The 14049-nt window shown below is 43.6% G+C and overlaps 1 protein-coding gene across 3 annotated transcripts in view; it reads left to right on the forward strand.

The window, feature by feature from the left end:
* Positions 1-14049, forward strand: part of pak5 (p21 protein (Cdc42/Rac)-activated kinase 5) — a 74015-nt gene that overhangs the window by 32360 nt on the left and 27606 nt on the right. For 2 of the 3 annotated variants that reach the window (XM_037086132.1, XM_037086130.1), the window contains exons 2-3: positions 899-1122; positions 3567-3611. In XM_037086132.1, the coding sequence (XP_036942027.1) occupies positions 919-1122; positions 3567-3611 (249 nt within the window). In that variant the 5' untranslated portion in view covers positions 899-918. The remainder of the gene's footprint in view (positions 1-898; positions 1123-3566; positions 3612-14049) is intronic. The other variant, XM_037086131.1, reaches the window with a different exon arrangement.

A 14049-nucleotide genomic window follows, 5' to 3' on the forward strand; every position in this document is an offset into this window, starting at 1 on the left:
ATTACTGCCTGCTGTGAAACGTGCTGTAGTTTGCTGTGGTATAAAGGTGTTTATACATTTTATAGATGTTTCTTGCCATGCCGCGCAGCACAGTGTGCCACCTGTAAGGCTCCGTATTGGATTAAGCGGCAGGTGAGAGATGGTTGGCAAGATATTAAAAGATCCTGAGGCATATTTAGACAACCTCAAGTGTTGCCGCGGACCAAATCTCTGCAAATAATTCTTTATTTTTCACAGGAGAATAAACAAGTTGGTGCAGGTTTGCTTGTAAACTCGAGCGGATATAGAGCACAGACTTTTTTTTTTTAAAGGGTATTTATCAGCTCCACAAGCTGCAGTCAACAAAAAACAACTCAGAAGTCTGAACAATGTAGTTTAATCTGATATGTGATTATTATTGTTCTCATCAGGGTGGTGATACTGACAAACGAATGTTGAATATATTGTCCAGAGCGATGCAGTCTCCGTCCGTAGGGCCCATCACTGGTATAAGGACACACAGTAACAAGGCGTATGCATCGACTGAACGAGGCCTTCAGGGACCCTTACCTCGAAATTACATGTCACACCTTTGATATGTATATGCTCCTGCACTGCTGTCAGCAACAAAACATGTAATTTAGGCCTGTTGTTAGAACAAAGTGCATGTTTGATGTCACTAGCCTGCAAACTGGACAAAAAAACGCGCTCTTCTGCATCCACTCATCCTCATAGTGTCACACCTCCTTTATACAATTAGATATAATGGATGCATTCAAGGTTATTGTGCCAAACAAGCTCAACAGGAGGAGAGAATGAACATTGCCAAACACTCTGAAAGGCACGAACTTGCGTTGCCCTTCAAAATAAGAGTATTTAGTCAGTGCTTAACCTGCGACTGTCTTCTCTGCGTTGCCAGGTTTGCCAGGGTTTTCCAGCATGTTTGGGAAGAAGAAGAAACGGCTGGAGATCTCAGCTCCGTCTAACTTTGAGCACCGGGTCCACACGGGCTTCGACCCGCGGGAGCAGAAGTTCACCGGGCTGCCGCAGCAATGGCAGAGCCTCCTGGCGGACACTGCGAACCGGCCCAAGCCCATGGTGGACCCCTCCTACATCACCCCCATCCAGCTGGCACCAATGAAGGTAGAGTGTGATTGGACAGACGGCATCAAAACTGGAGACAAATGATTATCGTTTTCTGTCTGATTGACTCGCCTCGCCTGTTTCTCCCCTCCTGTTTCCCACCCATCACTGTTCTGAAGCTATTCCACTACTTCTGTTTGTTGTCGCTCTGTACAGCTTCTGTAAATATTTTCCTCTTCAGTGTCCCTGTGCTGTACGTCCCCACTTCATCCTCCACTTGTTACACAAGTTGTTGTTTTTTTTCTTCTGAGGCAAAACAGTTAACTCTCCAGTGCCATCTGGCCACTTCACACTATTCAAATTGCCCTGCTGTATGTAATAATAGTTATTATATTGCTTTAAACCTGCATTAAGCAATTTTGTGATATTACACAAACACTGAATGACTCCCCCGTAGTGCCAAATCCACTGAGAACTTGCAAAGGAAATCAAATAATCAACCGAACAAATGAAATGTTGAGCTCGGAAGCAAATAAAATGAACCGCTGCTCAGTAGCTTTTTGTATTTTATACTGTTACTCTGACTCTCCTATACTTGTGCTACTGTTTCACTACATTTCATCATGTCAGATTTCAGTGTTGGTTTTTTTTATAAGAAAGGTAAAACAAGAAGCAACACCCGCCACATCTCAGCAGGGAGGCGTGTTTCCTGCTCGTGGCTTGTTTCGCTCCCTCTCTGCACGATGATGACGATGTCCTGAAAGCAGCCGACTCAAAACATCTTGAGAAGTGAAGCGGAATTCAATGTGCCAGTAATTTGTGGCCACATCATCTGAGCTCACGCAGTTTATCCACAGACGACTCTTTTGGTTGTAGCTCAGCGCTTCAGCTCTGCAGCGTGTAGCAGTCGGGGCTCTGCTCTGTGGCTTTACTGTAATTCTCCTGCATCAGCCCACATTACAGGCCGCACTGTATTGTTGAGTCTTAACTCGCTCAACGCTGCCAAGTACAAAGTGGCCGTGAATCGGGGTGAACGAGAGGGTTGAGAGGTAGAAAGCTGAGCGTCAAACACAGAGATAGAGAGAATAAGTACCGCCACACATAGATGTTATTGCTCCTTATACTGTTACTTGACGTCCTCCTTTGCTCCTGTAATGATTACTACGGATGCTAGAGGTCGCTGCCACGGTAAACAGCTGATGTTTTAAGAGAATTAACTAAAATCAGGAACAAAAAGAACAGTTTGGACTGTATTTGAAGACATCTCATATTGTCCTGCAGAGATATCTAATGAAGCTAGCATGCTAACCAGCTAGCTCTGACCTATCCTTTCTCATGATACCACTCCAAGTCCAGATCACTGGCTGCAAGCTACAGTTAGCAGCAGTAAGCGGTCACTCTGATGATATGTTGCCTCATGAGTGTGATCTCAAGAGATGTTCTTGCAAATTGCTCCTTTAAAGCAGCTTCTAAATCATGTCTTTAAACTGTAGAAGAGAAAGAAAAGTCCTACAAATATGATACAAAATAAAGGTGATGATGATCGCCTGAGATCAAACCAGAGGTCAGTGAACTCAGGCTGACTGAGACGCTCGTGTTCTGCCCCCTGCTGGTCAGAGATTTGCTTAATGCAGCTTTAAAAGACAATAACTTATCGAACTTCTCCATTCAATATGTCACAATCTCAGAGATCCTGATGCAGGCTTGACGTGTCTTCGTCATCCGGCTGTGTGATTTCTCCCTCTCTGCCCTCCCCAGTGATTGTGACTGTGTGTGTGTGTGTGTCTCCTCTTGTCTCCGAAACCTTCCGAGTGTCTCCTCTGATGTGTTGTTGTTCATTGGTTCTTCTTGACATATCGCAATCGACACATTTGATCAACCGAGAAAAAAAAAGAAAGGGGCTGCAGCTTTATTATGCACACATCACAACTGTTTGAGAAAATGCTCCTTAACACTGTCTGTGCACCTTTCTCTGGGTTGTAGCAGAACACACAGGCCCTCCTCTTGCTTACCGGAGTGATCGGAGGTTTTATCGGCCTCTCGGGTCTTCACAGGAGCACTTTTTTTTTGTTTTTTTTCTCTTTCATTGTACTTGTCTGTGGTCCCATCATACTGCACGTGTGACCCAATTGCCCTTCAGCTTTGAGATCTTGGACACATTTCCTGTGTGTGTTACAACACCTGCTTACACCATTTTATTTTTTTTTGTCCACCTTGATAAATACTTTAAAGACACTCGCCCCAGTAAGTGTTTCAGTTTAGTTTCCAATTTCTCGATGTTGAACGTTGACACAAAGCACTGCAGCAGTTGCTCCCATTTGAATACATCTAAACTCCACTGCATTAATCATTAAGTCTCTGAGGAACCAATTACAGGTCCCGCTGACAGGAAAATACATAATCAGACATCTGCAAAAGTCCTGTAACGGAGAACAGCAATATGCCACAGGAGATATCTCTGAAGAGGGGGAAACAAGACAATAATTCTCTTGCTCTCTTCACAGATATCTCCCAAGAAAGTCCGGTCATCCGAAACGCCGTTGCCCAAAGTATGACTTCCTTTTCCCTTCTGTTTTTAACCCCTCCCCCCTTTTCTTTTTCTTTTCTTTTCTTTTTTTCTTTTTGTTGATCGTCTCTCACACAGTCCCAACTTTTGTTTCCACATCTCTCCTCCGCTGCCTGCTGCCATGCATTCAGGTGGAGGTGGCGTGTCAGCAGGAACAGGGAGAAAAAACACTCGAGAATGACTCCACACACATGACATAACCACATCGCTCTGCCAAGTCTTTTCTTAGGCCTCATCATCTCCACTCTCCTCCTTTTTGCTTCATTCGCATGAGCCCCACCCACAAAGTGACCAGATTAGCTGTAGCGGCATGTTCCCCTTGTCTCTGAGACGCCATTGATGATGATGATGATGTTGATGATGATGATGATGCTGAGATGTGAAGTGCATGTTGCCATGACGGCTGGTTCTGCTCTGCTGTAGGCCTCAGCACTGTGGAGGTGATAAAGGGTTTGCATGTGTTAGGAGAACCCTTTGTATGATCTGAACCGGCAAAGTCGGGTCAAGGCAAGACTCCTCTCCTCTTCTCTTCTCTCCTCTCCTCTCCTCTCCTCTCCTCTCCTCTCCTCTCCTCTCCTCTCCTCTTTTTGCAAGTTCATCTTGAAGTCTGTGCTCAGGTTTCTCCAGCTGTTCGAGCACTTAAGTTAAAAGGTGCTTGCCAACAGTTTTTAATTAACAGGCTTAAACAAGATGTGACCATATCTGTCACATCATTTTATAGCTCAGGATTAAAAATAACTGATAATTGAGGAGGTGGATAATGAAATTATGCGATGCTCTTCGGTAGCCAAACTCGTCGCTCCGGACAGCTGCAGACGACGCCAAATCTCAGATGATGGTCCGTAATGGAAAAAGGATATTCCAGAGCGAAAATCACTGTGATGAAATTCAGTCAAAGGAAACCAAAGTCATCCTGTGTAAAAACTAAACACAAGGCGGATCAACAGCCTGTTGGTGTTTCAGACTGTAACTACACCTGCAGTGGGCGGTGGAAATCACAGAGGGATGACCTCCAGACTTAAATCACTCATCAGCACATTTAAATTTATAATCACCCTGCCAGATCCTATCAGGATGCAGAATGCAGCTCTACTTTAAGCCTTTTAGACAAATACAAGTTAAAAAAAAAAAAAACCTTACGGATCAGTATGTAAAGTAGTTTGATGTTACTTAGAAGGAGTCGGGGTCACTTCACTCCCACGTCAAATCTGAAGGATTATGCGTTTCGCTCGCTCAGAGTGCAAAGAATACAAAGCAACAAATTAGTGTGAGTGTGAGGCGTTGGAAGAAGTATCATGACACAGAAATAGAAGGCAGCATTTCACCGCAGTTACTGCTAACTGCTGCTAGCTGTAGCCGCTGTTAGCTAGTTAGCTTAATTAGTTGTGCAGTCTGGGTTGGGGAGTTCAGAGCATTAGAGAAGTGTAGCTGTTCACACTGCTAACACAGAAGCTCACGATCTGGGCGGGCTAGCTCGTTAGCATGCTAACTAAAGTATGCAATGCAACACATCTGCTGTCAAAACTATTCGTAATATTCCTTCACTTTCCATTAAAAATTTGAGATAATTTTGAATGTCTTCAACTAAGATTTGTATATTTTGCACCCTGAATGTATATATTACTTTTTACCACTGCAGATGTTTAAGGTTCGGCAAATTTTCACTTCAAAAACTACAGCAATGCTTCATATTCTATAAGATAATACTTGCCAGCTTTGTTTTCATGTGAGTGCCACAAATCTCTTAAAATAAATAAATAAATAAAAAAGTTCACAGTGTCAGAAAATCAGCCCATTTTCAGTGTTGTCACAGTGTATTCTCCCGCTAATCCAGGAAAGAATTTAAATAGTTTGTTTAGATTAAAATTGAGGAGAATTTACTCAACGACTAAACTAATTCTTCATCCTTGAGTTTATCACAAATGTTCAAAATCTCAAAATTTGGAGACTGAAGCATGGGTTTAATTTTTGTATAAAATGGAATTACTGTTTATTAGAAAATGAACTTGAGTAAATTTCACAGTCCATCGTTCTGAGCCTGATACTTTGAGGAAGCAAATGAAGGAAGCCATTTAGTTTGCTCTAATTCAGTGACACTGATGACACAGTTAGCACAAGTATCAATTTAGTAATTAATTGCATTGTCGTCCTTACTGATGGTCATTTGTCACTGTGTGTGAGTGTGTGTGTGAGTGTGTGTGTGTGTGTGTGTGTGTGAGTGACCCTGACTCCAAAGGTGGGTGGGGTTATTTATAGTGTCTCACCCACGGACTGATATACTTCTCCCCTGGTCGCCCTGACACATGATTGACGCAAGCCTTCCTCAGCTTGGCAGACTCCCCCAGCTCTGTCGAGTGTGTGTGTGTGTGTGCTTGTGTGTGCGTGTGCGTGTGTGTGCGTGCAGGAGGGCATGGATAAAGCGGTCTCCACTCTGGTAGACCTCTAGTGATGTCCTTTACTGAACAGTTCAGAGGGACAGAGTACAGTAAAAGGTCAACATGCCGTGTGTGGGTGTTCGCCTGCCTGTGAGCTCATATATATTCTATATTTTGTGTGTGTGTGTGCAAGTAGAGCAGTTAGAGAGGCTGGCACGGCCGTCATGCTGAAATAACCACTACTTCTGCCCTCCGGCTCACGTGCTCATCGTTTATTCACGAGGCTTGTTGCCTTGTTGTCAGACCGCTCATCTCAGCTGAGCATTAGTATTGCTTAAAGCCTCCACCCTCCTCCTCCTCCTCCTCCTCCTCCTCCTCCTCCTCCTCCTCCTCCTCCTCCTCCACCCTCCTCCACCCTCCTCCTCCTCCACCCTCCTCCTCCTCCTCCTCCTCCTCCTCCTCCTCCTACACCAGAGCTCAGCACACATGCTAATCCACAAGTATAGGCTAACACCATGCCCTAACAGCATTTCCATGTTTTAAACATTGTGCTCTCAAATCTTCTGCAGTCTGACAATCCGAAGTGTGTGTGTGTGTGTGTGTGTGTGTGTGTGTGTCTGTGTGTGGTGCATGAGTAAGTGTGCTATAACAAACCTCTATTACAGAACGTCTTCAGTTTTATGTTGTGTTTTTTGGTGTTGGTGTGGATTGGTTCAGATGTGTGTGTGTGTGTGTGTGTGTGTGTGTGTGTGTGTTGCGTGTGTGCGTGCTGTCGTTACATATGCGTTAATGTGTTGCATTCGTTAGCACTAGCAGGGGGCTGTGCCATGCCTATTATTAATGGCAGTCTCATGTTGCACCTTGACTTTTACACCCTCAAATTGCCGACTCCCATACGGCTCAGGAGGTAATTTACCATGATGGTGTTTGAGTGTGTGTGTGTGTGTGTGTGTGTAGCTTGGTGTGTGTGCAAGCGTAGTGTGTGTTGGCATGCATGTATGTGCATGTGAGTGCTCAGGCCTGCTAATGCTATCTCCTAGTTCCTGTTTACTCATGTTTCCTTAACTGTGGGCCAATATTAGATGTCTGGATTCTTGTAAATGGGAGACAGGATAGCCGGTGGAGGAAAAGATGACACAAGAAGATTCTTCAGTCAGTGGTTGTGTTTCTACTGTGTTTCTACTGTGTTTCTTGCCTCATTTGGTATTTATGCTACCTTTAATGGACCTTTGTGAAAGCATAAGATAAGATCACAAAGACCGCAATTAATCAGCAGTATTTAGAGAATGAACCATAAAAACCAGGAGTGAATTAACAAAACAGGTTTTCTAAAAACAGCTGTAAAGTTTATATCCTTTGAACACGGTCAGGATGACGACAGCCAATAGAGCGGTGCAGTAATCAGTCCTAAAACTCAGAAGTCAGTTAACATTTTTGCACATCTGGCTCCCTCCCTCCTCTCAAAGTCAAAGTCAAGTTTCTGGCATTGTTTTTTTGGTTAAATGCCTGAAATAAAGTCTGTGGTGACACAAAAAAAATGCATCATTAAATATTCCACACTTTATTCATCAAGCACTTACGTGTCTTACAGATGGCAGTCGCTCACAAGTGGCTAAACGAGACTACAGACGTTGTCACACAGAACACGGAGACTCATCTGCTCACTCCTCCATCTTTACAGGCCGACTGTAGTTGCAAATTATTCTAATTCTGGCTTCACATCTTGTAAATTGATCATTTATTGAAGACGTGACTAATAACTGTGTTGTAAGACGTTAAGATTGCAGTGTAGTCTGTTTATAGACTAACATTAGCTTTTTACTTCAACAACAGCAATTTAATTTCACACATTTCACACTTGTTTAAGTATCATAAACTTGTGTTAGCAACAGAGATTATTTCTGGTCTGATAGGCTTTTTATCGAGGGAATCAGGGCGATGCTAACTTCGAGGTTAACCTACAAAAATATGTCATCCGTGCAAAGACAGATAGGAAGACCGTGATATACATACCAAATAAATATATGGCACAATTTAGGTTTACATGCTTTGATGCACTGTATTCTGATTGGTTGGCTCACACATGCCTGAGCCAGCACCGCTAGCAACAGAGCAGCTGTGCCAAACTCGCTGCTTGGCATAAACTATGCAAATTTGTGACATGGTGACGTAGTGTGATGTCACAAAGTCACAGAATTAAAAGCGAGACTACTGACGAGGCGTTTCAGGAGCAGTGTTTTCTGTGGGAGAGGGGAGCTTCTGTTTGACCTTTTTCACTTTCCAGATCTTTTTCATGCACAAGAATAGATATTAAATGAAAAAGCATAATAGGTCTCCTTTAAACTCATATTCTCCAGCCCCAGTAAACAGCAGCCGAAAATCCTGAGCCCATGCTGCACGAGAAATGTTCATTTCCACTTTAACCTCAATACGTGTTTTATTTGAAAGCAATATAAATTCTCTGTCTTTATCCCGGGGGATGTCAAACCGCCCTCGAAGCCCGGACATCAGCATCAGTAAGCCAGTTAGAGAAAAAGGAAAAAAGCTTGGAGGGTTTTACAGAAGACCGACCTGTAATGATTCCTGAGACCAACTTAAAGCTGATTCCTCCTAATTCTGCACTCGCTGCAGAGGAGAGATGTTCACGTTCGCAGATAATACGTGAACCAGGAGGGATCAGAGGAATAATATATGCGCATCATGTTTTTAAGGTGGATATTTCTCTTTAATACCTTCTCTCTTCTTCAAATAACATGCGCCTCTCCTGGATGAAGATCCTAAAATCCTCACATCTCCTGATATCTGAGTTATTATTCCCTCTGTCTTTGAAAGCAAACACAGCAGAGCGACGACGGCTTGTTCCCTCAGAGTGAAACAGACGTCAGACATCAGCTTTCTCCTCCGTCTCGATTTATCTGTAGTGTAACGCTGACAGTGCGGCTTCGTGATGATATCAATTTCAGTCTCGCTCCATGTGGCTGTGAAGTTAATGTGATAGTAGTTTAATGGCCACAGGTTTTCCACAAATGACTCTTGATAAGGAGACATTTTTTAAAGCTGCCTGTCTGCATTTAGACTCCACATTCAAAGTGTCTCTGGCAGCTCTCTGATTGGTGCTGAAGGGCAGCGGAGATGGCATTCAGGATGATGTTGGTATTTAGGGATAAATTGGTGTTTTAGTGCGGATGTTGTTTAGCGTTTCTTGCTGCAGGAGCTGCTGGGAAGGGGAACCATGTGGCGAGCGAGAGTACAACGTGCACGGTGTGAACATCACTGGTTTTTTCGCCTCAGAGCTAACATTTACGAAGCTGCTGGGGGCTCATACATATGCATGAGATATGTGCATGATGATATTTCCTGTAATAAAGAGTCCACCCTTGGAAAGGCACATTTGTATCAATCCCTGATGAGCAGCGCATTCCAGGAGCTATTATGTAACGAAGATGTACTTCTCTTCTGCTGTTTGTGATTTCGTGCCTCTGACTAAAAATGACTGCTGACAGCCTCCAGAGAGCCTAAACTTCTTCTCCTTGCATTCAGCTGTGGGTTACATGTGCTGTAGGTAGTGTAGGTGGAGAGAGCTCGCTGATATTTTAGGTAGCTGAACATCTCTGCGCTGTCAAACCCCATTATAGCCGCGCTGAAAATATCTTATCCTTACATCACATCGGGAGTGGAAATAATGCGACAGAATGTGCCCAGAATCATGCTGTACATTGCCAGTAGATGTTATTTAACAGCGCCGAGGTTGACTTTGTTCATTTTTAAGGAACACTTTACAGACAGTTTGCTGCAACTCAGCCGTGTAAATTTGATTTTATTGACTTAAAGGGCAAGTCCGCCAATTCTGCACATTCAAGTGTGTTTACAGGTCTTCAGGAGTACAACTGCACCTGTGAAAAAGTTGTGTTAAGTCTCATGTGGCTCCAGAGGAAGCTGCATGTAATCTGATAAATTGCCTCCAGTGACGTCACACAGGCTTGTGATAGTTGACCAATCAGAGCAGACGTGGCCTGTCGTATACATATTCAGAGCAGATGGGGGCAGAATATCACTCGAGGAACCACTAACTTTAGCTGCTGTTAGCTAGTTAGCTTAGTTAGCTGTGCAGCTTGTGATACAGACAAGGGGAACAGATCAACAGGGAAGTGTTGATGTTTATATGGCTAGCTGGTTAGCATGCTAACTTCAGTAGATCTCTATGCAACACAATATTTGCGTCATAATATCGAAATTGTCTTTCTTCACATTCTGTTGATAATTGTAGTTCATTCTTGTTTGTTTTCAACTAAAATCTCAGACATTGCACTTTTTAAAGAGACAGCGTTCAGACTACAGAGGGTGAATAGAGGTGCTGCAGCAATGGATAGTGTGAGAATAATGTGTTTTTGAACAGTAAAGCACGTGAACATTGGCTAGTAGGCACATAAAATAAAAGAAATAATGTGAAAGCAGCATATGAGACTATCAAATGATGCTGAATCTTTATATCTTGGACCTTCCGACAGGAGTGAGCCCGTCACAGTGCGTGTGTGAGACAATGAGACGAAGCAGTGGGCTGACGCAGTGTGAGTAAAAGGCACATGACCACCGGCACCACACCGAGGGTGATAACTGCTACAGCACTACTGTAAATGTCAGTGGGTCAGTAATAGCAGAGCGCAGCCCCCCACCTTCCCCACCACCACCACCACTTCTTTTGGCAGGTGATGCAGGCGGGAACATGATCATTGGGTCTCTGTAGAGGGTGTCTTGCAGCGGGTGCAGAGGTCCAGACCTCCGGCTGCAGAGCGGCTCGTCATGGCCGGGGGACGAGGAGCTGGAGAGCGGGCCGAGGGACCGCGAGACGCGGGGAAGCTGCGGCAGCTGGGGCCGGTAAAGACCGAGGAGGCGGTGGTGTTTAAACTCCAGGCGCAGACGATTCATAAACAGTTACAGGTGGGGTGTTTGACTGCTTCTGCGTCTGTTGAGCCAAGGCTGCATGCTGGTATGCTGGCTATGCAGATTCGTCTGTGCAACAGGTCTCAGCCGTCTCTGCCAGCAGTTTCCCAGCACTTAATGAAAACATGTTAGACTAAACAGTGACGATGCAGGTGAGACAGTTTATCCTGACGTTTTGTGCTGAGATCACAGATACCTGGTGTTTAGAAAGTCACACACCAGTTTCTATTTTTGCTGCATTTTTTAGCGCTGAGCTGTTACACACTGTGAGTTATAGCCGTACAGTGTGCAGGTTGTTTCCTCATGTTTCCTGGGAGGGAGAGAGACACGGCAGGTTTGCGCTCAGAGCGTTGCCTGGCAGAGTTATTTTTGTAGCATTGCTGGGTTTGCTGTACATGTACACGTATAGGAAAGGGAGCTCGGAGAGATAGTGTTTCTGATTTAACAGGGTCACCCGGTCCTTGCTTCAGGGGGCAGAAATGCAAACCTGTGTCTTTATTGAACAGGGAAACGGGCTATTATGGTTCTGACATGTGCGCACGGGAGAGCTGCTAATTTGAGGAGGCATTTTATTGCTGTTTATTAATGACACTGGATGAGCTCCAAGGCAAGTGGACTGTCCAGACTGAGAATGAATGAGGGCGTAGACAAGTGCTTGGATCTGGAGCCGGTCCAGAATCCCTAAATTTGATGCTGTGCCCCAAAATCCTGTCAGATGTTCTTCTTATTGGATGGAGAGAACATGAAATGAGACAGTTGTCTATTATTTTTATTTTTTTTTTTGCAATAAATACAGATACACATGTACATTACAGTATTTCTCTGCTCCCAATCTGCCAAACTGCATCTGCGCTCCAGCCTGTCGTGTGCGGTGACTGTTGGCGTTCACTCAGCCTCCTAATGGACAGAAAGGAAAAGTCGGACGCTCTGATCGATACACGTTTAATTTCGAGTTTGATTTGAATTGGGCCCGGTGTGTAATACATTGCATCCTACATTGATTGAGGATTAAATTGGTCAAAGCAGAAATAGACTTGAAGGAAAACATCTCCTGATTGATGCGAGTCTGCGCAGGCAGGCCCGGCTCGCGCACACAACAGACAGAGCGAGCATCTGTCTTTCTTGGCACTGAGCTGAAGTGGATGGCATTGATTTAGACCCCTCTCATTCCTTCCTCCACTCTGCTCCTCCTCCTCCTTTTGCTTTCCTTACTTTGTCTCCTCTCGCGGCTGCCATTCACAGTCGCACTCTGCAAATCACCTCTCGCGGAGGCTTCGGAGCCACAGTCGGCGGCGGAATTTTGGCTTTCAGCGGCGTGCGGCGCGCTCTGCCAGGGCGGCTCAAAATGTCCTGGCGAACAACCATCCTTCAGTGTCTGAATGTGGGCTTTTTGGAAGGACATTTCGGCTGTGAATTTTAAATAGGGACGGATTGTTGCAGGAAAAACTGATTCGGGATGACTGGTGTGTCATGCTTGAAAAGCTGCAAGTTGGTAATGTGTTGTGAGATGCGTTCCAACGTCCCAGTGAGAAACTGCAGGGTGACTTTTCACAATCCTGATCTTCTTCAACACATAAATGCTTCGTGCCCCGTGGACTGAGTGTGAATGTGCATCTTTTTACTCCCCTCATAACTCCAGTGTGGATATTTGCATCCCGGTGAAACGGATCTCAGCCCTTGTGGACAAGTTAGTGTCTCTGAAAGTGAATGTCTGGACCTGCAGTATCCTCCTGTGGCCACTCAGAAAACTACAACTCCCAGCTCTGTGTTTTTCAAATCATTCAGCTCCATTGTGAATGTCTAATCTCACATGTGTACAATAATAAATTCCACATATGTTCTATATACTCATTAATGTGAGAGGATAATAATGTCCTCACAGAAAATATGATTTCAGCTGATTTTCTCATATTTTCAAACGAATCACAGGTTATAACAGTATTCATAATTCTTTTTTATGAGACTGTGGAACATGAACATCACACCAGGACTGAATGCTTCATTGTTTTTCAAATGTAATTTACTGTAAATACCAGAAAACAATCCATCCTGTAGAAACGAAGTCATGTTGTAAGTAGCGGCTCAGAGCTTCCTTTACGCTGCTTTAGCTACTTATTGTAAATGAATATGAAGATGATAATAGATAAATAGATAACTGCCTCATAATCATACAATTATGTTTTCTTCTTCTATTTTTTATCAGTATAACTCTTTTTATATTGTTTCATCCTGAACAACAGGATATTTCCGTTGTGTTTCTGTAACACCTAGTTATTGATTTTGGTGCTGCAGGATCGTCACTGTTTTCAGAACTTTTTGTCACATTCAATTTCAAGCTGTGATCCTGATCAGTGACAGATGTTGGACTTGGTTCATATGGATCCTTAAAAAAACTGTGAATTGAGGAGAAAGTGTTCTGAAAATTTACATAAAGCGACAGGAGTCATTTAAAGTGCTTGGATTTATATATTTTTCCAAGAATAGAAATTAAAATAACTATGAGTTTGTCTTGTTACTTGACATCAGTAAACAGTCTCGTCATTGTTCCACATACAAGCTGCTTCATGTGAAGTTGTGTTGCTGAGCTAATTCAAATGAACTAAAGGAGTTAATTTGCTCTTCAAATCATAAATATATCATCTGCCTCTTTATCACTAAACTTTAATAGTTTTGCTATTCTGTCTCTCTGTTTAAGGAGGATTTAGTGGCACCTAGTGGTTTGCTTGCAGATTGTGAATCAGCTGAATACACTTCCCATCATCCCACCTTAAAGTAGCCTGGATAAAAGTGAAGGGTTCTCTCTGGAGCCGGTGTTTGGTTTGTCCACTCTGGGCTACCGTAGAAACATGGCTGACTCTCCGTGGAGTGCATCCTCTGTCGATAAAAATTGTTTACTGAAACACAACAATTCTTACTTTTGTGTCATTATATACTATTGAAAACATTACATTAATAATAACAGCACCAATTAGGAATCTGACATTGCATTTCTGAAAATAGATCCCCATAAATCCTACACACCGGACCTTTAATTGTTCTCCATAAGCTTCTATAAAGCTAGTTCTCATTATAAAACTCTGCGCTGTAACATTACTTAACCTTGAT

This window comes from Acanthopagrus latus, chromosome 22, assembly GCF_904848185.1.
Source record: "Acanthopagrus latus isolate v.2019 chromosome 22, fAcaLat1.1, whole genome shotgun sequence".
Lineage (NCBI taxonomy): Eukaryota > Metazoa > Chordata > Actinopteri > Spariformes > Sparidae > Acanthopagrus > Acanthopagrus latus.